The sequence below is a fragment of the Rattus rattus genome, chromosome 1 (genome assembly GCF_011064425.1).
Source record: "Rattus rattus isolate New Zealand chromosome 1, Rrattus_CSIRO_v1, whole genome shotgun sequence".
NCBI lineage: Eukaryota > Metazoa > Chordata > Mammalia > Rodentia > Muridae > Rattus > Rattus rattus.
Window position 1 is genome coordinate 232,253,396 of NC_046154.1, and position 25,767 is coordinate 232,279,162.

Consider the following 25,767-nt stretch of genomic DNA (forward strand, 5'->3'; position numbering starts at 1 on the left):
CCTGCATTCCAGCCGGGTCACACAAACCTAGGTCTTTGGATGTAATCCTTTGCCAGAGCAGCCATGTGGATGGATTAAAAACCTCCACACAACAGTACCAACACTGAATTCTCTTTAATTCATGACCTTTCTCTATGTTCTTTCTCAGTGCGTAGTTTCACAGTATGCATCGCTTCCCTCCCCTGCTCAGTAGTCATATCCTTTCATAGATAGCTCTGATACTTCTCTACTGTGGTTTGGTTTGTCTCTCATAAAACTCATAAAGTAAACTATTTGGTAATACTCTTTCTATAAGCCCTGTTTTATGTGTTTCGTTCCTTTTAATCACTAATTAGTATTCCATGTATAAATATAGTACCTTCAAGATGTTCACTTATTTTGTTTTCAGAGTTTACTTTTTCCCTCTGATTAGCTAACTACTGTTTTCAGGAGTACCCGTGTCTCCAGTGAGATTGCTTTATTTAGGCTATACTGTAATGTGGTATTGCCTTTATTCTCTTCCTTATTAATGTGAGCAGCTACTAATACATGTCAACCAAAAATTTGTCATATGTTCTCCATGGAAATCCCAGAGTTCTTTAGTGTGCTTTAACAATTAAAAAGAAAATAGAAGTTGTAGCCAAGTATTTGTTAGGGCCATGGACCAAATGTCTTAATAGGTCTGCTCCTCTTTAATTGCTTTAGCACTTAAATTGAATTTTAAATCCCAAAGCAGAGAGAGAAGTGCGGTGAGTTGTGCCCTCTGTGGAAAAGATCACAGAACAGTGAGGGGAAGCCTCTGCTCCTCTTACCACGGCTCCCAGTGAGGACGTTGCTTGCTCACTCACAGCCAGTACAAATACCTCCAGATTTTAGCATGAGGATACAACATATATATATACGTGTGTGTGTGTGTGTGTGAACATGCTGTGATGTGTATTTGTAAAAAGACTGTAAAGTAATAGAACACTGTAGTCTGTAAGTTACCAGCAAACTATTAAAAAAAAGACCGTTGGGCAAACCAACAAGGTAACCCAACGAGTCAAGGCATTCACCAGCAAGCTTGCTGACCTGAATTCGATCCCTGGAAGCCACAGGCTGGAAAAAGAGAATTGAGACCTGCAAGTTGTCCTCTCACCTCCATATGTGTGCTGTCACATATGTGCTTGCACACACACATGTGCACAAATGTAAATATAGTACAGACCCAGAACTATACAGCTCTGTTTATCAATGTAAAGTAGCCTGGTATGCAGCATATGCGGCAGTCTCAGCACTCAGGAGGCCACCGGAGGCCAAGTGCAAGGTCAGCCTGATCTGCAGAGCCCGTTGCAAGCCGAAAGCCAACCAGGGCTATCTAGTGAGACTCTGCCTCAGAAATAAGTAAGTAAATAGAAATGCTCTTTACTCCTGGCCTTTGCAAAATTTGGGGAGAGCCAAATAGTTTCTGCCTCTGCGCACCGTGTTAAAATGGAAACTAACTATAACCCAGTCTTCAAAATAAGACTGCTTAACTTCTTTTCTGTCCTCTCTTTCTTATAAGTAAGAAGTGAGTCTAAAGGCTTGAGTCAATTCCTGGTAATCTTCTCCACAAGGAATTTTACCCAGTGGAAGAGGAAAACAGCAGCAGCACCTACCGAAGTGATGACTTCAAGACTTACTGTGATAATGCATGCAGGGCCTATCAGTGCTTAGGGAAATTGTCACCTGTCATCTACCCATCCATTACATATCTGACTGTCTGCCTGAGGAAAATTAACGAAGCACAGGCTGACCTTGAACTCACTATGTAGCTAATGATGGTCTTGAATTTCTGATTTTCCTGTCTCTGCCTCCTGTGTACTAGGACTAAGGCATGTATGTGCCATCATGCCCAGTTTATGCCATGTTGGAGTTTGAACCCACGGCTTCCTGAAGATCCCTACCAACTGTGCTGTGCCCTGAGCCTCCAGATGTATTCTTTAAAATGTGTTCTAAAAATAAGATAGTAATACTTTTCTTGAGCTGTAGGTATTTATTGTCTATTAACATTGAAACTCAGAAGGACTTATCTCAGTCTATGGCAAAGTTTGACCTGACCTTGCTTGCCGGGCAGCCTAATCTGAACTGAGCTGACTGAGACCTAAAGCACCCATGTATTCAAGGATGCGCTGCTGCTGGGTCAGACCCTGTAATATGAGTATGCATCATTCCAGAACCTTCTCCAGTTGGTAATGACACTGACGCACACATCGCCACCCCTGTGACGGCCAGATCAGGGAAATCTTTGATTTCAAAGTGTCTTTTGTTGTTCTTGGTGGTGTTGGTTCTTTTCGGGAGATGGGACGTGGTGGGAAATGAGCCCAGAGCCATGTGTTAGGCCCTTGAAGTGCCTTTGAAGGACTGACTGTCATCCGGATGTCTTCCCGCTGCATTTGTCTGCAGTCTGGAAGCAGTGCTAAACATCAGCCATGCACAGTGATGCCCGCTGTACTCTCAGCTGCTCCAGAGGCTGAGGCAGGAGGACCTTTTTTAAATATAATGCTATATTTTGAAAATAATTTGTTTCTGTATGCATTTATTGTGTGCGTGTGCACATACACAAGGATGCCATGTGGTCAGAGAACAATTTTCAGGAGCCAGTTTTTTCTTCCATCATGTGGTCCCAGGGATTGAACTTGGGTGGTCAGGCTTGGTGCAGGTGCCTTTACCCACGGGGGAGAGGGGGGTGGCAATTCAAAGCCAACCCAGGCAACTTAGGGAGACCCTCATCTTAACAAAACAAAAATGGGGAGTGATAGAAGCCAGTTGTTGAGAGCCTCACCTTATGCGCCCCTAACTCAGCCCCTTCCCTCCCCACCACAGCTGCCACTGGTCTAGAGCTCAAAGGTGGGGTTCAGCTGACCTCGAGCTCCTGAGTGCTGAGGTCATGTGAGCGTATTCCGCCAGGCCTGGCTTCTTAGTCATTCTCATTTTAATTCTAAAAGGCATACTCCAGAATCACTAGGTCACTGGTCCAGTGTCACAGAGCTTATAAAATGGTTCTGGCGTGAACCAAACCTGTCTTAGTGCAAAGCAGCACAGAGCACCATGTAGCGATTTAATTGGAACCTGTCACAGAAAAACGGAATGGGACTGTTTCAGATTTAAAGTTCCATTATGAAATTAACTTCATAGTGAAAGACCCAAAGTTTCTTTGACAGTCTGCTGTGTCGTTAGTAAAGGTCCCACTTAAATAACAAGAGGTGAACCAGTTGTCCTCTTCAAATTAGGAACTCTTGGTTGCTGTGATGGTGAGTGATGGTGAGTGATAAGATTTTCATTTCTCAGTAAGGACTTGAGGAATAGATCCTTGTAATTGAGATGACGTTTGTTCATCTCTCTGTGAAGAAACTTTATGGTCTCTGTCAGAAAATGTTTCATAAATGTTCCTTGCCCGTCAGTCTGTATACAAGAGCACTCCTTGGGTGTCTGTGAATTGCGCACCTGGCTTTCACTTTGTTACAGTTACCAGCCTTGACTTTTGTTGTTCTGCTTTTGGTTTTGTAGTGGAATGGGCTCTCATTTTTATCCCAGGCTGTTCTGAGCTTCCTCTCCTGCCTCAGGCTCTGTGCTGGGACTAGGGGTGCACTGCTATCTCCACTTTGCTTCTGTCTTATTTTCAAACACAGAGTATTGCACATGGTACGCAAAACTCTGCCCACAGAGAAGACCTGCTCCTTTTTTTATTAATCACATATATTTTTATTGGATATTTTATGTATTTACATTTCAAATGTTATCCCCTTTCCAGGTTCCCCCCTCCCATCTTCCTTCCCCCTTCTTCTATGAAATGCCCCCCCCCCCACTCCCACCTCAACACCCTGGCATTTCCTTACACTGGGGAATTCAGGAATTACAGGACCAAGGGCCTCTCCTCCTATTTGATGCCAGACAAGGCCTTCCTCTGCTACATATGTAGCTGGAGCCATGGGTCCATCCATGTGTACTCTTTGGTTGGTGGTTTAGTACTTGGGAGGTCAGGAGGTCTGGTTGGTTGATATTGATGTTCTTCCTGTGGGGTTGCAAACCCCTTCAGCTCCTTAAGACCTTTCTCTAACTCATCCATTGGGGTCCTTGTGCTCAGTCCAATGGTTAGCAGCAAGAATCCTCATGTGTATCAGTAGGGCTCTGGCAGAGCCTCTCAGGAGACATCCATATCAGGCTCCTGTCAGTAAGTACTTCTTGGCATCAGCAATAGTGTCTGGATTTGGTGTCTGTATATTGGATGGATCCCCAGGTGGGGCAGTCTCTGGATGGCCTTTCCTTCAGTTTCTGCTCCACACTTTATCCCTGTATTTCCTTTAGACAGCAATTCTGGGTTAAAATTTTGAGAAGGGTGGGTGACCCCCATCCCTCAACTGGGAACCTTGCCTAACCTCTGGATATGGTCTCTACAGGTTCTCCCTCCCCTTAGTTGGGCATTTCAGCTAATCTCATCCCTATTGGGTCCTGGGAACCTCTTGCTTTCCTGGCATCTGGGACTCACTGGTGGCACCCCCCCAGTTCCGCATCCCCCATTGCTACACACCTCTGTTCAAATTCCTGACCTTCTGTATATCATCCCAGTCACCTCTCATACCTGATTCTGCCTCCCCCCCTCCAATTCTCCTCCTTCCCCTTCCTCCTTTCCTCCCAAGTCCCTCCCACCGTCTACCTCCCCTGAGTATTTTGCTCCCCCTTCTAAAAAGGATTGAAGCATCTGAACTTTTTAGTCTTCCTTCTTCTTGAGCTTTATGTGGTCTATGCATTGTAGCTTGGGTAATTTGAGTTTTTGGGCTAATATCCACTTATCAGTGAGTGCATACTATGTGTGTTCTTTTGTGACTGGGTAACCTCACTCAGGATGATATTTTTCTAGTTCCATCCATTTGCCTAAGAATTTCATGAAGTCATTCTTTTTGATAGCAAATAATACTCCATTCTATAAATGTACCATATTTTCTGTATCCATTCCTCTGTTGAAGGGCATCTGGATTCTTTCCAGCTTCTGGCTACTATAAATAAGGCTGCTATGAACATAGTGGAGCATGTGTCCTTGGAGCATCTTTTGGGTGTATGTCCAGAAGTGTGGTATAGCTGGGTCCTCAGGTAGTGCAATGTCCAATTTTCTGAGGAACCTCCAGACTGATTTCCATAGTGGTTGTACCAGCTTACAATCCCACCAGCAATGGAGGAGTTTTCCTCTTTCTGTAATTCTTTAAGGGATTTTTGCGTTTCCTCTTTAAGGGGTGCTACTTGTTTACCTGTGTTCTCCTGTATTTCTTTAAGGGAGTTATTTATGTCCTTCTTAAAGTCCTCTATCATCATCATGAGATGTGATTTTAAATCCAAATCTTGCTTTTCCAGTGTGTTGGGGCATCCAGGATCTGCTGTGGTGGGAGAACTGGGCTCTGATGATGCCAAGTGCCCTTGGTTTCTGTTGCTTAGGGTCTTGTGCTTGCCTCTCGCCATCTGATTATCTCGTGTTACTCGGTCTTGCTGTCTCTGACTGGAGCTTGTCCCTCCTGTGGGCCTCCGAGCCTGTGCTCTTAGGAGTGAGAGCACTCCTGGAAGACCAGTTTTCTCCAGGACGGGTTTGGGTGTGGGACAGCCTCAGCTCTGGCACAGATCGGCCTGAGTTTCGTATTTGGTGTGAGTCTGCATACCTCCCCAACGTTCCAGAAGATGCTGAGTTGGGTGTGTTTGCCTCTTGAAGGTGCTCATCTTGGAAATGTGTCCCAGGTGGGCCCTGTGGGTGTCTAGCAGGACTTTAAACTGTTCAGCCCTCAGAGGGTTAAGTGTTCTGTGGAACCGGCAGAGAAAACAGGAAGGGGGGAAAGGTGATAAAATTAGAGAAAGAGCAAGGAAGCCTTACCCTGGAACTCTCTGGCTTCCTGTGTAGATGGGTGACCGCTCCCTCTGCTGCTGGGATGCAGTGTGGTGATGTAGTCAGACTAACTGGAGCCAAGCAGGAGCAGTGCTATGTTCTTATTCCCCCCCCCCCCCAGCTGGGAGGTAAATACACTGTTTCTTTACAAATTACTCAGCCCACAGCATTTTGTCTTGGCAACAGAAAATGGCAAATCCAGGAAGCTTAGAATTCTATTCCACAAGGAAAGAAGTCTAGCCCCTTGAGCTCAATGCCCCCCTCCCGGCGCTGCCTGTATATTTTGTTAATTTTTTTAAAGTTTTTTTCTAAGTACTTAATGTTGTCAGGAGATGACATTATCTAAATAATAATGACATGTTTCATTAGGAACAATTTTATAATCATTAAAATCTAGCAATTAAAATCACAAATCTGGTAATGAATAATCATGTAGGCAATAATCTTATCACAGCTATTCACCTAAAATAGCAGTTGATGCTTATTAGCTTTTAAGCCTTTGCCTCTCCCAGTAGGAATAAACTTTATTACTTTTCTTCAAAAAAAAAAAATGACTGCTAATTAAAATCAGAATTTTCCAAAGTCACTTCTGACACCAGTTTTGAAAGTGTCTTAATACATTCATTATGGATTGTAGTGTGTTCATTGCAGATTCCTTCTGTGACTCCATGTTAGAAATCTCACACAGGGAGTTACCACAGAAGTGTAACGTGTGAGCTGAGCACAAGTGTGGACTGGACCCTGCCTGTTTGTCAGCGTCTTGCATCTTACGTACTTTGGTTAGCCTTTTATTGTGTCTTACCATCAATGACCTGGACTGGATAATTTTAACTAGTGTGTTCATAGGCTTTATACACACACACACACACACACACACACACACACACACACACACACACACACACACACACACACACACACTCACACACACACACACACACACTCACACACACACACACACACTCACACACACACACACACACACACACACACATATTTTGTGCAGATAGATCACACTCACACACATACCCAAGCTGTGGTGATCAGTTTCAGTGTCTTGTTTGAGGAGCTAGAACACGTGATCACTCTATTACTGAGCCACAACCACACCTGGCCCTGGCAAAACTTTTGTATTCAAAAGGAAATGTGAATTAAAGCTTATGCAAAAAAAAAAAAAAAAGAGTAGGAAGCGAAATAAAAGATGCTATTTTCAGCCTTGCTATCAATGAATTTCACCCATAGTTCCCCATTAAATTAGTTAAATCTCCAATAAAATGTGGTATGATACACACTTTCACTTTGCTTTATACGTAATTATTTACATTTGTCTTCACTTTTTCAGTTATTTCCACAGGACTCACTCTTGTTTCTTCGTTTGTTTGTTTTCAGACAGTTTCACTGTGTAGCCTTGGCTGTCCTGGGACTCATTCTGTAGCTCCAGGCTCATCGCAAACTCAGAGCTCTGCCTGCCTCTGCCTCTGGGTGCTGGGAATGACAGTGTGCACACTCCCCCGCCCCCAGAGGATTTACACTTAGGAATGCGTTAACTAGCTCAGGAGGAATGCTTTCAGACTCTGGAGGCAGGTTGCGTTATCCTGCTTACCAATTGACTGGGACAGTCTTCTCTAGGTTTCCACCAACATGTAGTATTCCTTAGCATTGTTAATAGTTTTTAAAAAATGTCCACGTGAATATAGAGTTGTGAGCCCTGAACATGTTTTGATAGATGCATTGTTGAACAGTTTGGTTGTGTGAACATGGTAACATACTTACAGTCTAGATGGAGCAGGTAGGTTACCCTGTGGGGCTTCCTAACATAGTCATGACCAGGTGAGCATGAGGTGTCGGAAGCTGTTGCCAGATGAGTCAGTGTACTTAAAAGATGGAAGATTATACTTTGAAGTGATGGTTAAAAGTAGAGTAGGCGTATGGACTAGAACCCGTCATTATTACCGTGTTAGGTCCTGTACATCGTTACTTTACACTTAATACAACTGCAATGCAGGCCGGCTTACCCCAGCTTCACCACAGACACTGAGCAGTGAGTGGTGCTACAGCTTTACAGCATGCTTACTAGGTGATGCAAATTTTCATCTTCATTACATCTATGGGACAGTAGGCAGATGATTGTATACTCCATAAAAACATGTGTAACTTGTATATGTGTATAAATATGTTCATTAGTTATAAAGCATGATAAAAAGGTATCTAATTTTCTTCTGAATTTTTAAAAGGTGACAGATTTTGTATTATTATTTAGAATTTGTGTTCTTCCTCATCAGTGTAGTCGATTGTTTTTAGTTGAAGGCTTTACTTTTTGTTTATTATAGCTCATAAAATACCAATATTCTGTTATACAATAACTTGTATTTTCTCTAGTTCAGGAGATCAGTTTATAAAGGAGAAAATGGTTATGTATAATTTTAAATTTGAGAGGACCCTGTGGCCTTCAGTGAAAGGTAACCAACCTTCTCTGTCCCTAGGTTTTCTTTCTACCATTAAGTAACACCATCCTCAGTTGTTTTAAGGACAACTCCATCTTCGCCTGGGAATGTGACACTCTGTTTTGCAAGTACCAATTGCCAGGTCCACCTGAAGACTGTAACATCTTATACAAAGTGTTTGCGGTGACCAGGTAATGAATATTTTAAGGAATTTAGTTTCTGTTTTAAAAATCTGAATTTCCATTCAGTAGTTTTAGGAAAAATTTCCTTCAGCTTTAGATATGATCTGCAGACTCTTTGTTTTACTTTGGCTTTATTTTTACTTTATTGTGCAACTTTTAAGTATACGTAAAAATGGAGAAATACACTAACTCCTAAGGACTCATCCGCTGTAGCGGTTGTCAGCTAAGTTTACTGTATTGTCTAGGAGCAAAGTTTACATGTTATTTCATTGGTAAATATTCCAGAGTATGTTTCTGAAAATTAAGGGCTGCTTTTGGGGAACATACCACATTATTGTTATCAATTTTTACAAATGAACAAGTGCTCCTTAGCACTGTCGTACACCAGTGCTGAGACAGCAGTGATTGTCCAGTATGTGGATCCAATGACCACTGTGCTCTGATCAGAACGCAGCAAGCTTTATACATCTCATTTGGCAGTATGTTTCAATTTTATTTCTTATACATAAGTTAATCAATAAATATGTGCGAGGACTTGAAAGCTTAAATTTAATCCTTAGAACCATGTTCATTTTGTTTGTTGGTTGGTTGGTTTTAAAAAGCATCTTTTTATATGTGTGATAGCATATTCTTATAGTCACACCAGTGGGAAGATGCTGGTCAGTGGTCCATAGGGCTCCAGGCCCTGGGAAGTTCCTGTTGAGAGGGACAGACAGAACACAGGCAGACAGACAGACAGAGGAGATGGCGCCTGCAGAGGCACAGCCCAAGGTTGTCTTCCAGCCCCCACGTGCACCTGTACATGTGCTTCCATCAGGAGCGGTGCAGGCCCCTGTCTCTAGGGATTGGGATGGGATTTGTGCTCACCACCTGCCCCGGCCTGCTGTGTGAGCAGTAGCGTCTCGCCATTGGTCTGTTGTTCTTCCTGGGGTGCTGGCTATCCTAGCTCTGTGTTGCCTCTCACTAACTTCCCTTTCTGTGGTTCCTTCACTTCTGATTCTCTAGCTGTTCACGTAGGACGTAAAAGCTGTAAAAGCGAGCATTCACCTTGGCGCTTTGCCCGCTTTGGCATAGATTATAGAAAAGAGTAGAAGGGCAAATTAAAACTTGATCCCGCCCCTCTTTTTCCTTAGTTGTTTTTGCAGTTATTTTTGGGTTTTTGCTTATTTGTATTTGTTTTTGAGATAGGATCTTACTCTTAACACAGGCATACCTCAAACTCATGGCAGTCCTCCTGCCTCAGCCTCCCTAGTGCTTCTCTCTCTCTCTCTCTTTTTTTTCTTCTAAAACCAGTTTTTTAAAACAATAGGTTAGTTTATTGGTATCTTCCAAAGATGGCCATTGAACTCTCTCTTTCATCATTAATCTTTCCAAACTCCTGGATTTAGGTGGGAAATTTCAAGCCACAGTAGTTAGGAGTTTTTAGAAGTTATGCCTGGTTCTCTCATTTTCAGGCACTTGGTCTGTTGTAACTAAGTGCTCCAGATTGCTCCAATCTTACAGTCAGCTCTTTCTCTAAAGAGTGAGTAGTACGTGGTGGGAAATGATGATTTGAAACCCTGTATGCCAGGGGGACTTGGGATTGGACTGCTCATTCTTTATAAACCTTTCCAGGCTCGCTGGAAAGACTAGGAAATGGATTGGTTTCTCTGTCTGTCTGTCTCTCTGTGTCTCTGTCTCTGTCTCTCTCTCTTTCCTTCCCTCTCTCCCTCTTGCACGTGCGCGCGTGTGTGTGCACACACACACACACACACACACATACACACATTTCTTCTTATGGCTTAGGAAATCTCACCAACTCTACCAACCTGTATATTGAACTATTCATGATATTTTGTTCATTGGCATAAATTCTTATCTAATCCAGACCCTCTTTCAGACATTAATATCCCGTTTTGCTCTCTTTTTATTCCTCCTTTGTAAATGTATCTCTTCCAAACTAGTCAAGTGCTGTTTGCACATCATCTCACTGGTCCAGTCACCTTCCTGCTTTATTCCCTTTGAACTTCCCACCACACTCAGAGGAGAGTCCATCGCTGCCTTGCGTGTAGCCTAGGCTGTCACTTGCCACAGGGCTCCCCCTCTCCATCTTCTTCCTTCCCTCTGCTCCAGGCATACTTGACAGGTTCTTTCCTCTCCTGTACAAGAATCGTATCCTTCCACAGTACCTTTACTGGCAAATGTGGACTTTCTCCATGTTTCCGAGAGTTGGTCTAATCATGTCATCCAGGGAGCAAGTCTCCTTCCAGCTTTACAGCTGTACAGAATTTCTTACTAGCTGGCATCAAATTTATTTATTTGCTTTGTTTCTGCAAAAGACATAAATTCCCAGCACCCACACAGTGATTCAAATCCACCTATAACTAGTTCCAGAGGACCCATTGCCCTCTTCTAACCTTCAGGGACACTGGGGTTACATATGGTAACCATACAAACATGCGGGCAAAACATTCACACAAATTATATATGTTTATGTACACACACACACATACATATATGGGCTGGACTCAAACTTACAGAGATCCGCCTGTTTCTGCCTCCCAAGTGCCACTACCACCTACCTAATAAATAAATAATCTAAAAATATATTAAAGTGTACATGATCCTCAGTCCCTAATACCTCATTCAGCAAGTCACCCACAAAGTTAAGCTGGTGCTTTAAGGCCGTAGGTAACACTTCTGGTTCTTCAGTAAGCCTGAGCCACCCTGCTTAGTCCACTGGCCACACGTAGCCTTCCGTTCCTCAGTAGCATAGCCACGATTCCAGAGTTCATAGCTGCCAGAGGCGCCCATGGCCAGCATGACTGAAGGAGTTTACCCCCACCGGAAGCTCTGCAGTGTGAGCCGCTCAGCTGACCTCGTCCCTCACTGTTCAGTTTTCTTTTTAAATGTAGAGATGGCCGAATCTTGGCTGCTGGAGGCAAATCCAATCACCTGCATCTGTGGTGCTTGGAGGCCACACAGCTCTTCAGAATCATTCAGATGCCTACGAAGGTACGAGCTGTTCGCCATCTGGAATTCCTGCCTGATAGCTTTGATGCTGGTTTCAATCAGGTTAGTAACAGGAAGAGCAAGCTCCCACTTCCAGGCCTGTGTTGGCTCTGTTGTTCATGCACTTCTCTTCTGGAATAATCCTTAGTCTTTGAAAGTGTCGGCCATTTCCAGCCACACAGGCTCCCCTGGTGCCCTGTGGTTCCCTGCCTCACCTCCATCCCAGCTCTGTCTTCCTCAGCTCTCAATGTAACTAACTGCACAACTGACTCCAATCTAAAACTTTGAATAGTTTATTTTCGTAAAGAATCTAGAGTTGAAAATAAGAATTCAAAATCTTGTGTTATTTATTTAATATTACTGACAAATAGTTGTTTACCTTTATTTTCATTGACAGTCGCAGTGATGAAGTTAAATTGAACACATTTCGTGTGGTTGCGCGCGCACACACACACACACACACACACACACACACACACAGTATGTGAGCATGTTGCTGTCTGTCTTATTTAAGATTCCTAAGTTGTTGATGTGTTCTATGGTTGGGAATATAAATTACCACTAGGCATCGGTGCTGCGCCTCATCCCGTCTCCTGCTGTCTGGGTAGTCACTCCTTCCCAGAACTACTGTTGTTACATGCGTGTTTTCTCTGTAGATACAGCCTTACACTGTCTTCTTAATTTGGAAATTATCCTGTATTAGTATCAGTTCAAAATGTCTTTCTCGTTCATGGCTTTTTAATATTTCATATTTCTTTTTAAACTAGCCCTCTGTTTTATTGGGCACTTAATCTATTTTTAGTCCTTTTCTGTTATAAATAAAGCCTTGCAGGATGACTAAATTTTTGCAAATGTCACTTTTATTATCTTCTTTGTAGTATAAAAATCCCAGAGCTGAGATAGTTTCATGAAGGCAGATGGAACAGGGTCCTTGTAAATTGCCCTCAGGACAGCCTGCTGCACGTGTGGACAGCTATGTCTGCCAGCCAGCCATTCAGACAGCACACTTTCCCTCCGGACATTGCCAGACTACCTTTTATAAAACAACCCTGCTTGGAATGTCAGAGTCACGTGCAGTTACACCAGCAACCATTGGCCCTAACCCTCATGCAGCAAGAGAGGTTATTCATTTAATGTTGTCATTATAGTATGTCTTTAATTTTTCAAATTATATAACAAGTTTAATTTTTCCCCTTCACAGACTAGCTACCCAGCTGCTCTTCTACCACATCTAGTGTACAAGCTGTAATCTCAGTCCTCTCTCCAATATCAGGATAGCCGAACACAGGCAGAGAGTGGGGCGCTTTGCCAAGAGTCTCTTTCCCACCTCTGACAGCCGTGTGGAGATGAGAGTCAGCAACTGATCCCTGTGTCTCGGGGAGGAGGCCTGCCGGGAGAAGCCAATGCCTTGCATAGCTTCCCAGTGTGCGTTCCATACTGTGTAGTCAGAGCCAGACATGTCTGGATCTAAAGACACATCCACATGAGCCATCATTGGTGATTTAAAATGTGTAATGGCTCACTGGAAATTGAGCTGCCCTCTTAAAAATTATACAAAATGAATATTTTACTTTTAAAATATGTAGGGGTTGGAGATTTAGCTCAGTGGTAGAGCGCTTGCTAGCCCTGGGTTCAGTCCTCAGCTACAGAGGGTGTGTGTGTGTGTGTGTGTGTGTGTGTGTGTGTGTGTGTGTGTGTGTGTGTATACACCATGGTCTATTTATATAGACTTTCAGCTTTAGCTTTCAAATGTTAAGGCCCCATCATTTCTGTCTCTTCAGGTGCTTGGTGTGCTAAGTCAAGATGGGATTATGAGGTTTGTCAACATACAGACTTGTAAACTTCTCTTTCAAATCGGGACTGTTGAAGAAGGAGTTAGCTCGTCAGTAATTAGCCCACACGGTCGCTACATAACAGCTATCATGGAAAATGGAAGTCTGAATGTGTATTCAGTCCAGGCTTTAACACAAGAAATAAATAAGGTATGGCATCGAGAAACTGAGTGTGCTCTCTGCTGTCATGTTGCCACCAACAGTGAAGTACTTCCTCTGTGCTTCCTTCTAATGTCATCAGGACACTGTCCTGAAGAGCTGCATCTCCAGCTCCGACTTCTCACCGTGCTCCTTCTCAGCCTGGTGCTCATCCCCGTCAGTGTCTCCTGTGACCACTCTCCCAAGACAGGCCTCTAATTTCATTTCCTCCTTTCTGTTCCGCTCTGTGTTCTCCTCGTCTAGGTTACAAGCCTGTGTCTGATCCTTCCTTCCTTCCTTCCTTCCTTCCTCTCTCTCTCTCTCTCTCTCTCTCTCTCTCTCTCTCTCTCTCTCTCTCTCCTAATCAAGTCACTGCTAAATCCTAGGCTTTCTTACATTTGAAACTAGATATTGGATAGAGGCATTGTCTACCATCCACCCATCATCTGCCTGTCAACTATCAGTCATCTATCAGGTACCTATTTATCATCTCTCTCTGTTACTGTCTGTCTGTCTATCTAGCTATCTATCTTATTGGTTATGAAATCTGTTCACCATCTACTAACTCAGTTCTTGTGATAATTTTATATAATTATATACTTCAAATCACAAGACTCATCTAATATATGTGGTTTTGTATGTGTGTATTTGTAAGTATTTTTTTAAATATGGGATTATAATCTTTTGTTCTTGTGTGTAGTCTACATCAAGTATACAGTATAGGTGCCATAGTTCTTACTTTTATATTGTTGGAACATTTAGTATACATTACTGTTTTACATCGCCAGTCTGTTACGCAGCTTTTCCGTTTGACTTTCTACTGCTGAGAAAACGTTGACGGGGATGGAAAGTAAGCAGACAGAGTGAGCCGCAGACCTCCTCATGCTGCTGGTGCTGAGCACACGAGGCCACAGGGAGGGACAGCTAGCTCCCACGTGCAGTCGCCCTTTACTTTTAGGACACATGGTCCCGTGTCTGTGTGGCTGCTTCATAAATAACTAGCCACGTTTCCTGTATAGACCTGAGTTTTACTATGTTTTCTTGTCATTTGATGATGTTCTAATGAAGTCAGTGAATTTTTATGTATTCATTACAGAGGTGACATTGAATCTAGTGACATCCAGTGTTCTTGCCTTGGAAAGATTGTGCTCAAAGCCAAGGAAAAAGCTCCAGCAGGGGAAATAACTTTTGGGCTTTTGTTGCTGTAAAATTATAAAAAATGCTATCTTTTATCCCACACTAGATCTGGCACTGTAGTGCTCCAAGGTATCTGGTAGACATCTTCATCTCAGTCAGCAAAGCCTCTCACCTGCTCTTCTCCATCCCCACATCACACTGCCGATGGCCTCTCTCTGAGCCTGGCAGCAATCTCTCTGCCCATCCAGTTCCCAAGGCAGGTTACCACCATGCCAGACATATACATCCAAGGCAGCCACCACACACTCTCTTAAACTTAAGTCACCACATGAAAGAACACACAACACAATAACCTCTGATGTAATTGATAAGATATAATTGCCCACGTAGACATACAAAGCCCTGTCCACATCCATCCCTTAAGAACATTCATAACAACCTGGAAATGTGCAGAGAGGAATCTTAGCATCAGCCTCCATGTTCTCCCTGCTCCTTCTCCCTCTCCAGTCTCCTCCTCTCTCTAAAACTTTTCTCCCGCCCATCCTTCCTTCTCATCCAATGACAGGCCTCATTCTGTCTTGTACCTGCCTTCACCTGTGACATCATCCTACAGGCTTTAACAAAAATTTAGTAGAATGGATTGAAATTAAAGAATAAGAGGCTAGAAAGAAGGCACAACAGTCAAAAGCATCGGCTGTTCTTCCAGAGGACCCAGGTTCAATTCTCAGCACCCACATGTCGGCTCACAACTGCCTGTGTACCTCCAGCTCCCAGGGATCCAACGCCCTTAGGCAAACATGCATGCAGGCAAAACACTAATGCACATAAAAATTTAAACATAAATAATTTTTTTAAATTAAAGAATGGCAGATCAGCAATATTTAAGACTGGCATAATCTGGTCAGATCATTTTGATTCCATCCTAAGATGAAGAATTAAATCGCAGAAGTGAGCACTGGACCTTGTCCTTAGAACTCAGCCCATGTCCTTATTTGTTTCTTTCCTTTGAATAATGAAGACCATTTGGTTTTAAAGGGGGTGCCTTTTGTGAGGAAAGTGTTCTCCTGAGTCATGTCTGTTCAAGTCAGCTGACTTAGATCTTTCCCGTTTGGCAGCCCCTAACAATGAGCTCTTGGGTTGTGCGTGGTGTTGCCTAAGTTGTCTCTAACGCAGTTGATGCTGAAGGGACAGCCCTCGGTGCGGACCACAGCCCTTGACCTCACACAGGGCAGGGGACCCCATGCTCTCTCAAGTATCTGCACTGCAGTGGTGAGGGTGCTTTTCTCAGCGTCCTCCTGGGCCATCCGTCCAGCCATGCCTTCTGTGTGTGTTGTCATGTGTGTCATCATGTGGTGACCTCATTGTGGCAGGGGAAAGTGGTTGCCATCATATAATTTTGAGCCACCTTTTGGGACTAAATGCTATTTATTGCTGTTAATCGTGTATATTTATACTTAGAGGACTTTGACGGACATATGCTATGGTTTACTCATCAGTAAGCATTCTAAAGTATTCTTAGACATAACTTAGACTTTATACATAAAGACTAACTGTATAAACTAACTGTATAAAAAAATACCTGTATAAATTAAAAACTAACTGTAAAAATTAAACTCCACATGCTCTCCAAGAATGCCGACCGGGGGAGATACATACAGGGACATAAATACACGGAGCTTCTTCTCTCCTCTTTCAGCCTCCTCCTCCTCTAGTTAAGGTGATTGAAGATTTGCCTAACAATACAGTGAGTTCCAATAATCTGAAGGTAAAAGTAATGTCAGGAAGGGTACAGCGGCCAGCAAGATGTGAAGAGAGGAAAAATCAAACTAGAGTACTCAAGCAGGACCTGACTGGGAACTTAGAAAACAAGGAGGTAAGAATATTTTATACTTGAGCTCCAGCTTGCTGTGGCCTGCTGTAGACTACGTTGTGGCTTCTGCGCTATGTGTGGCCGATGATGTTTGAGCTGTGGGAATCTGAACCGAGGTTTATGAATCCAGAATCTCGAAGCCCGGCATGGTGGCTCACACCTGCAGCCCAGCATTTAGGAGGTAGAGGCAGGATTGTGAGTTTTGGGTCAACCTGGGTTACAGAGTGACACAGCGTCTCAAAACAAAGTACAACAGACCCTCACAGCCTGCGTCCCATCCTTGGAACCCACACAGTAGACAGAGAGAAACCAACTGTCAAAATTGTCCATTAATCTTCATGTGTGTTGCGCAGTATATACACACATGCACATTGCACATACTAAATAAATGTTTTTAAAGAATATTGTAAGTGTAAAACATGTGCAGCAAGAAAGTAGGAGAACCTAGAATATAAAATCTTATTGACTTCATACTGATTATGTGTTACAGTGACTTTTGATTATGTTGGGTTAAAAATTATAAAAATGAATTTTTCCTATTTTTCTCTACTTTTGTTAATGTACTTGTTAGACAGTTTTAAATTCTAGTTGTGACTCACATTGCATTTCTGCTAGACAGTGCTGCTGTAGGAGGTTATAAGGGGAAACAGGAAGCAGACTTAGCACTGCTCCCTCTGGAGTCGCTGTACTCCTTAGAGGCGGCCAATACCACAAGCGCCTTGAGCCAAAGAGTTCTAGAGGTTTTGTTTTCTAAAATAAGTGTATGCAAGAATGCATGTATGTGTGCATGCATGAATGTATGTGCATGTATGTGTGCATGCATGAATGTATGTGCATGTGTGTGTGCATGTGTGTATGTATATATGTACATATGTGTATGTACATATATACGTATGCATATGTATGTGTGTGCATTGTGTAAGTGTGTGTTTGTGTGTGTTAAACCTTTTGAGATAAGGAAACGTTCAAGTCCGTTCCCTCCACTTTGGGCTCCAGGGTCACAGTCAGGCACGAGGCCACACAGCAAGCAAGCACTTGAGCCTTCTCGCTGCCCTGCCTTCTTCTCTAAAATGGTTTCCTAGTCTTTTAATTTTTTTCTGCAAAGCATATATATTATTTTGAAACAAAAAATATACTCATAGAAATGTTTAATAGTATCTTCAGGGAACTTATTTATTGACAGTACAACATACAGGTGAAATACAGTGATTTTTCACAAACTTAATTTACCCATGCTACCCGCAGCCACGTCAAAGAGTGGATTGTTGCGGCTACTCATGGCCTCTGCCCAGTGATAATGCTGTCTTTGCTGGGAAGAGCGAGTGCTGGGGACTGACTCTGGATTGCACATATATACTAAGTATGTGTTCTGACACACACCTGAGCCTCTGGGTACCATAGCTTTGTTCGCTGCATGCTGTCAGTTTTCCTGAGTTGCTGGCATAATTCATAACCTGACAGCAAGAGAGAGTTCTCGTTATTCCATATCCTCAACAACACTTGGTATTGCTCACATTTATTTTAATAATGTTTCCTATAAACATTTAAATGGGTGTGGTCTGCTGGAGTGTTGTCAGGAGGTAATATGGAGTGACTGTCGTAGACTCTGTTTTGTCTGTACTTGAGGGTAGGAGAAAGGGAGCCTGTCTGCCACGGAGTCCAGGCACTCGAGTATTCACTGTGTGTGGTGTTCAGTTCTGTTGTGCTGTTTGACCAGGTTCTTCCCTGCAGCACTGACTGGCTTCAAGTGCATTGTCCTCTGAGTGCTAAGACTGCACGCATGCGCTCCTGCCTGTCCTCTGTGCTGTGTCCCAAAGTCTGGAAGCTCCTGTGGCCTAGACACCATGTTTTCAGTTGCATAGCTGTCACTTACTAATACAATCTTTTATAGAACGAATTGTCAGAAGGACTAAATAAAAAGCGCTTGCAAGTCTTATTAAAAGGCTATGGGGAATATCCAACAAAATACAGGTAAACTCCAAATTCTTTTATTCTTAAGTCCATTTTGCTCAAAAAAGTTCTGAAATTAACTTTTTAAAATTAACTTTTTATTTCAGGATGTTTATTTGGCGTTCCTTGCTACAGCTGCCTGAAAACCACACTGCGTTTAGTAGCCTGATGGATAAAGGGACCCACGCAGCCTATCTTGACCTTCAGAAGAAATACCCCATCAAAAGTAGAAGGCTGCTGAGAGTCCTACAGAGGTAGGCTTGCACGCGCGGCGAGGCGGGGGGCGGCACCCAGGCCTGCAGTGCTTCCACATCCCTACCTCACACAGCACTGTCTGCTCAGCACTGGCTGTCCTTGCTGCTCGTTTGAACACATCCCATCGTGCATAGGTAGTAGTTCATGCTCAGAAAGCTTGGGCTTTAAGACAGAAGACGCAGTTTGGACTCTATTCAGCCATTTAATAAATGATAAGGGCTCTGTCTTTTCTCCCCCATCCTTGATTATTTTTGGTCAGGAAATAGGGTTGAAGCTAAGAACCCCAACATCATGAGGTTATTGGGGTCTGGCTCGTAGAAGATACTTGGTAAACGCTGGTCATGAGCCTCGCCTGCGAGGATGTCCAACTGCAGCCCAGGTGCTGCACAGAGCTGAACGTGGCTCTGAAGATGACTCTGCACAGAATTGTAAACTTTCTTAAAACATCGTAAGACTTTTTTTCAGTAACTTGATTACATGACTCTCAAGTGTGTAGTTTATAGGTGACATGCAAGGCTGAGCACAAATATCTCTCATTATTAAGTAAATATGTACTTAATTCGTGTTACAGGTATAGAAACCAAGGTATACAGAGGTTGGTAATGTGATGTGGTCACGTTTGTCAGAGCTGAAACTGCACCCAGTCTCCAGAATCCAAGGCTGGCTTTCAGAGTTAAGCTTTGTGATGGGAAGGTGAAGCATATGTGACAGTTGGACCCACACGGTGAAGAGCAGCCGTCGCTCGCTTGAGTAGCTGCTGACTCGGGGCCATCTCGCTGCATAGCTCTGTCCTCTCCACACCAGCCTCCCCGCTGCCTCCCTACACGAGTACACGTGCCATGCTAAACATGCACACACAAGCCTTCAGGCCAGGGACCTTTCCTCTGACACGAGTCCCTGTGCTGCCTGCCATGACCCCACCATCAAGGAAGAGCTTGTTCTGTTCTCTCACATACCCACCCAGCATCCCCTTACTGAGTGACTTGGCAAAGTTTATGCTAAACTCGTTCACATCGGGATTGATCAAGTTGCAGCCTCCACCAGGTTTGTTGGTTCGTTTGTTGGCTGTTTTGGTTTTTGGTTTCCTGTGCCCTGGCTGTCCTGGACTTGCTCTGTAGACCATATTTTTATTTTCCACTGTTTTGGTGTTTTAGAGACAGAGCTCGTGTACACCAGACTCTTCTGGAACTGCAGTCCTGCTGCTCTGCCTCATGAGAGCTGGGACTCTGGGCATTGGCCACCACACCAGGCCTCTGACCTTCATCCGCAGACCCTCTGTTCCCTGGCGATGTGTCTGCTGGAGAACCTGAATTACCTGACAGACTCCACCAGAGTCTGGATTTTGCTATTCCCTTACAGCTGTTTCTCTTTCTCCATAATGTCCTCTAACCTGATCGTTCATACAGGGCTCCTTATGACAGTCAGGTCATTAATGTCCTCCACTTTGGTGGGTGGTTCTCCAGGTAGCGTTGCAGGTGGCTTTGTGTGCCTCTGTCAGGAGGTTTGTGACCACGGGTTGTCTCTCTTCTGACAGTGTTCCTGGTCGTTGGTTATCATCTGGATCCTTTGCTTCCCAGAGATTAGGGAACACTGACAATCTAGTTCCACCATTCCTTATTATGTGGAAAATTTCTATAACAAAAATTTTCCTGGGGGTGGTAAAAGGGCTCAGTTCATAAAACACTTGCCTTGTAGGCCAAAGAATCTGAGTTCAGTCCCTAAAACCCAATAAACACCTGGGGGCCGTGGGCATTTTTGCAATCCCAGTGGTGGTGAGACGGACTCAGACATGCAGGTCTGTGTAAGCTCAGTCGGCTCAGTCGGCTCAGTCGGCTCAGTCGGTGAGGCTCAGACCGGGAGAAGCCCTGTCTCACACAGTGACGTGGACCTGAGGAACGCAGCTGAGATTGCCCTCGACCTCTGCTCACGGGCACATGGGCCCCTCACATACATGTATGCCCCAATCCCCATGAGAACATGTGCACAGACAGACAGACAAGGTTCCTGTCAGCTTCCAGGCCCCTCTAGTGTACAGTTTATGAAGGAAGGACAGGTTAAATGATTGGTACCTTTTAAAAACGTTAACAGTTTTCAAATTAGCAAATTGATTAATTTAAAATGCCCAAAGCCATACATTTATATATTATAAGCTCAGATTTAAACATGTTTTTCCAGTGAACAGGGCCAGGAAAGAGTTTATATTTTCTATCCATTTAGGATTTAGTTTTTTGCATAGCTTTGATTTTATATTTGAATCATTTAAGAGTCAAAAAAGATTTTGATTCATAATAGCATTGACGTGCATGTCTGTGTGTGCGACTGGGATCAAACCTAGGGCCTTTTGCATCGTAGATAAGTTCTCTCCTACTGAGGTACATCTACAGCCGGCTTCTCCCTCATACACCCTGACTTCTGAACTCGGTGCTGCGTGTGTAAACTCTGTCCTGTGTGTTTGAGAATGGGGCTGTTAGACCTTACGTGTATGTTTGAGTGCTTGGTTGGTATTTTTGTTGTTTTCTGTTTGAGGTGGGTTCTTATTATAAAGCTCTAGCAGGCTCCACACTTGGGATGTTAGCCTAGCTTGCCTTAACTCTGACAATTCTCCTGCCTCAGGTTCTGCAGGCTTGTATCACCAAGCCTGGTTCATGTTATGATTATTGAAAATAGTTCAAATGTTTTTTTCTCTTATTCCTTTTAGACTGTAACCCACAGCCTGTATAATCAAATTATTATTTTAAAATGACATGGCCATTTCTATGCTAACGGCACAAATTCACTGCACGGTTAGGTTAATTTGTCCTGTTCATTTCCAGTGCTCCTGGTTCAGTAGAGGCTGAACACGGGGTTACTCACTGTCTCCTAGACCCTGATATTTTTGTTTAATTTGAACTTTATTTTGTTTTATACTCTCATACAAAATGAGGTTTATTCAAGCCAGTCTAGCTTCCCTCCACCTTGTTTCTCCATTAGTAATGCTCTCAGCAAACATGACATAGTCACATGTGTATCTGTGTTTTTCCTAATGCAGCTGTTTAGACCTCTCACACATTCCTAGGCCCTGCTTTAAGTGAGAGCGTTTCGAAGTGTGCAGAAGTATTCTGCATCGATTCTAGCTGCCTGTGCTCGTCACATGATCCATTGCCCTGTCCCTACTAATGAGCGTTTGGATTGTTTCCAGTCTCCTGCTCCTAAAAGGTGCTGAGTTCATTAGTTTTGCCGTACATACTCTTAAAAATCTGAGGTACCTTAAGTTTTAACTTATTGCCCTTTTGATTTCTATGAAATATCAGCTGATGTTGACTTATTTTATTCATTTACTCTCTACATTTAATATGCTTGCCTGCTGTACATAGTAAGTCTTCATAAAATAACACTATCACTCAGATATTTTTTGAATACCCTCGTGCCTTGCCTCTGATTCTTGGACTCAAGTTTGCAGAGTTAGACACAGCAAGCACTTTGGCAGAAAGCCCTGGGAATATATTACTTCAGAAATGTAATATTTTCACACATTCCTCTGCAGTGCTAACTTGCCCGTGTTCGGGGGATGAACAGATTACATATTCCTTCTGTTGATCCCATCATTGTAGGAAATCAAGAATCGATTCTGTCAGTAAATATAAGCATCCGAGATGCTGACATTTGCCTGATGATTCAGATGGTCAGGAAATGCTCTCGCCGCATTTCTTCCTACATAGTGTGTGGACAGGCACTTCCTGAAGACAGTTTCCTAAACTCTGCTAAGGTGGCAAGAGAGTTTCACAAGATTAGTAAGTTTGGGGGTTAGGGATTTAGCTCAGTGGTAGAGCGCTTGCCTAGCAAGCGCAAGGCCCTGGGTTCGGTCCTCAGCTCCGAAAAAAAAAAAAAAAAAAAAAAAAAAAAAAAGATTAGTAAGTTTGATGCATGAAGCCATTCTGTATATAGCATTTACAATTAAAGTTACTGTTTTAATTATATAACTCTGGGGCTGGGGATTTAGCTCAGTGGTAGAGCGCTTACCTAGAAGCGCCAAGGCCCTGGGTTGGTCCCCAGCTCCGAAAGAAAAAAAAAAAAAAAAATTATAATTCTGTATAAATACTTCAAATTATAGTCTTCATTTTTTTCTTTTGTTTTTCAATTTCTAGTCTTCTAATTTCTTTTCTTTGAGATGGAATCTCACTCTCTAGATCACTGCAGCCTGGAACTTACCCACATAGCCCAGGTGGCCTCAAACTCTCATGCTCCTGCCTCAGGCCTGCACATGCTGAGCTTAGAAGGAGAAGCCATCACACCTACTTTGTTTTTCTATGTTTTCATTTAAAAATTGAAAACTAGGTGCTAGGGAGAAAGCTGGAGGTTAGGAGCACTGCCTGCTCCTCAGAGGACCCACGTGGCAGCTCACAGCATTTGCAACTCCAGTTCAAGGAGTCCGTCCGCCATTCTCTGCTGGCCGTCCAGGGCACCAGGCAGACAAAGTACTCATTACACATGAAACAAAATTCTTATTTACTCTTACATTATTTGTTTTATAATCTTAATTCAAAGTCATAATTTAATGAGAGAATTATTGTTTTTAGCTTAATTCTGCTATTGCAGGAAGCTGAGACTTGCCTGGCTACAGGCTCTACTGAAGAGCCGTGTTTATTCTTTATATTTATAATTATGTCACTACATAAGAAAATGCTGGTTTGTTAGTTTAAATTTTTTAAAATTACATTTATTCATTCATTTATTTATGGGGCACATGTATGTGTGTGAGTGATGCGCATGTGTGGAGATAAGGGGCTGTGAGAGTTACAGCTTTCCTTCCACCGCGTGAGTCCCCAGAATTGACCTCAGGTCACCGCACTTACCTGCTAAGCCATGCTGCCAGCACTGCCATGCCCTCCCCGCCATGCCCTCCCTCTTCTCTTTGTACTAAAGATGCGTGTTTAACGATCAGTGAATGCAGTGATACAGTACAGACTCGCTTTAACAGACGTAGTAAGGTGGAGACAGTGTCTTTCTGTCGGCATGGGCAACTGCGCATGGCAGTGACTGCACTGTCTACCTTCACATGTTTGGACATCTGCAGTACCTGAGAATTGTTCATTCTAATGTTTTGAAAAGAACAGAGTTCTTGGTTAGGAACATTTGCCGCTCCTGCAGCGGATCAAAGCTTGGTTTCCAGCAGCTGTGTCAGACAGCTCAGACCTCTTCTGATTCCAGTTCCAGAGACTCTGACGCCATAGGTGCACACACGCGCACACACGCACACACACACACACACACACACACACACACACACACACACGGGATTTAGCACAGTAGCTTACAGGCTGTGGTCCACCCAGTCCAATAATAACTGTCCACCAGTGGGAGGCCCGAGAATCCAGTAGTTGTTCAGTCCACCAGGCTGGGCGCCTCCGCTGGTCTTCGGTATCCTCCAGAGTCTTGAGAAAGTAGGCTTTAATGCCAGTGAAGGAACAGACTTGCCAGCAAGAGTGAGGGCAAGTAAGCAAAGAGCAAGCTTCCTTTTTCAGTGTCCTTTCTATGTGCTGTCACCAGAAGGGAGAGCCCAGATTACAGGTGGATCTTCCCAGCTCAAAAGATTCCGGCCACTTGGGTTTTAGTTGTTCCCAGATACAGTTAAGTTGACAACCAAGTAGATAGCACTTTTTTTAAAAGAAACTTTAAAGACTTATTTATTTAATATGAGTATTCTGTCTCTATCTTCAGACACACCAGAAAAGGGCACCAGATCCCATTACAGATGGTTGTGAGCCACCATGTGGTTGCCGGGAATTGAACTCAGGACCTCTGGAAGAGCAGCCAGTGCTCTTAACCACTGAGATAGGTATTCATGTAATGATACTCGATGCCACATTGTTTCTAAAAGCACAAAGGTTCTAGAGACCCAATGATAGGAATCTTATACCAATAAGTGAGGTAGGTCAACACCACACTCTCACAGGAACAAAGAATACATGAGGATATTTATGCTACATATCCTATATAAATGTTTCAAGTGTTAATTAAAAACTTCAAGGCACAGAACAGTGTTTATGTAATACCACCATTTGTGTGAGGTTGAATTCTTTTGTTGGTGGTGAGGGGAGACTGGGTTCTTTTGAGGGGGAGGAGCAGGGTCTCATTATAACCCTACCTGGCCTAGACCTCATTGTATAGACCAGGCTGGCCTTGAATTCACAGAGATCTGCTTGTCTCTGTTCCTCCATTGTTGGGGTCAAGGTGTGCACCACAATACCCAGTGCTTCTAAAGAGACGAACTGTGCCCTGAGGATGGGAGAGAGGCTCCACCAAGTCTGAGTCACCTCCAGACATGCTTTAGTAATGCTGTTGCTTTCTGGTCTTTCTTCCTTTTGCTTCCAGAACCCTGTCTGCATTAGCTCACTGGTCTGCAATCTTCAGTGACATGCCGTATCTTCCACTTTTGGCATTTCCATTTGTAAAATTATTCCAGAACAATCAGCTCATCTGTTTTGAAGTTGTTGCTACTCTCATAAGTAAGTACTTAATGACTGCACCTTTGCTACACTTAGGGAATCTAGAAGGTTTTACTTTTAGGTCAAGAAGCATGAGAATCAAGTTTAGAGCAAAAAGCGGACAGGGCAGTCATTTACAGGGGGACCTTACAGGAAATGCAGAGAGGTGAATCTCTTAGACAGTATTGTTCTGGGCTGGGTCTGCGCCTCCTGAGGGTTGGTGCTTTTCATGGGACTGCTTCAGGGCTGAACAGTGGTGAGCGGTGCCTGCCGCCCGTGCCTGCCGTGCGTGCCCAGGTGCTGGCTGCTGCCCTCACACCCCTGAGGCTCACAGAACTGATCGGTTTGTATGGCACATTGTCCTCAGTTCACTTTTGTTGGCTCCTTTTTCCTCCATCACTACCCTGTGCTATAGCCACGACTGTCCCCTTCCACAGATGAGACCGAGGCAGAGACCCCAAGCTCTGAGGCGAGGTTAGGACAGTGTGCTCCCGGTCACTCACTGTGTAAAGTGACTCACACTAACAACAGCAGTTTAAAGAAGTTGAAATCTTTGCCAGATTTTACCTTTGGCTTAATTATTAACTCAAGTCTAACTATACAGTAATAAATGAATTAATAGCGCTCATAAACTATAT

At 43.5% G+C, this 25,767-nt stretch overlaps 1 protein-coding gene across 2 annotated transcripts in view; it reads left to right on the forward strand.

Moving 5' to 3' along the window:
- Tbc1d31 (TBC1 domain family member 31) overlaps nt 1-25,767 on the forward strand; it is a 59,880-nt gene that overhangs the window by 15,985 nt on the left and 18,128 nt on the right. For both annotated transcript variants that reach the window (XM_032915637.1, XM_032915644.1), the window contains 7 exons: nt 8,350-8,501; nt 11,387-11,546; nt 13,265-13,465; nt 16,287-16,463; nt 18,352-18,431; nt 18,518-18,664; nt 25,017-25,150. In XM_032915637.1, coding sequence (XP_032771528.1) covers nt 8,350-8,501; nt 11,387-11,546; nt 13,265-13,465; nt 16,287-16,463; nt 18,352-18,431; nt 18,518-18,664; nt 25,017-25,150 — 1,051 coding nt within the window. The remainder of the gene's footprint in view (nt 1-8,349; nt 8,502-11,386; nt 11,547-13,264; nt 13,466-16,286; nt 16,464-18,351; nt 18,432-18,517; nt 18,665-25,016; nt 25,151-25,767) is intronic.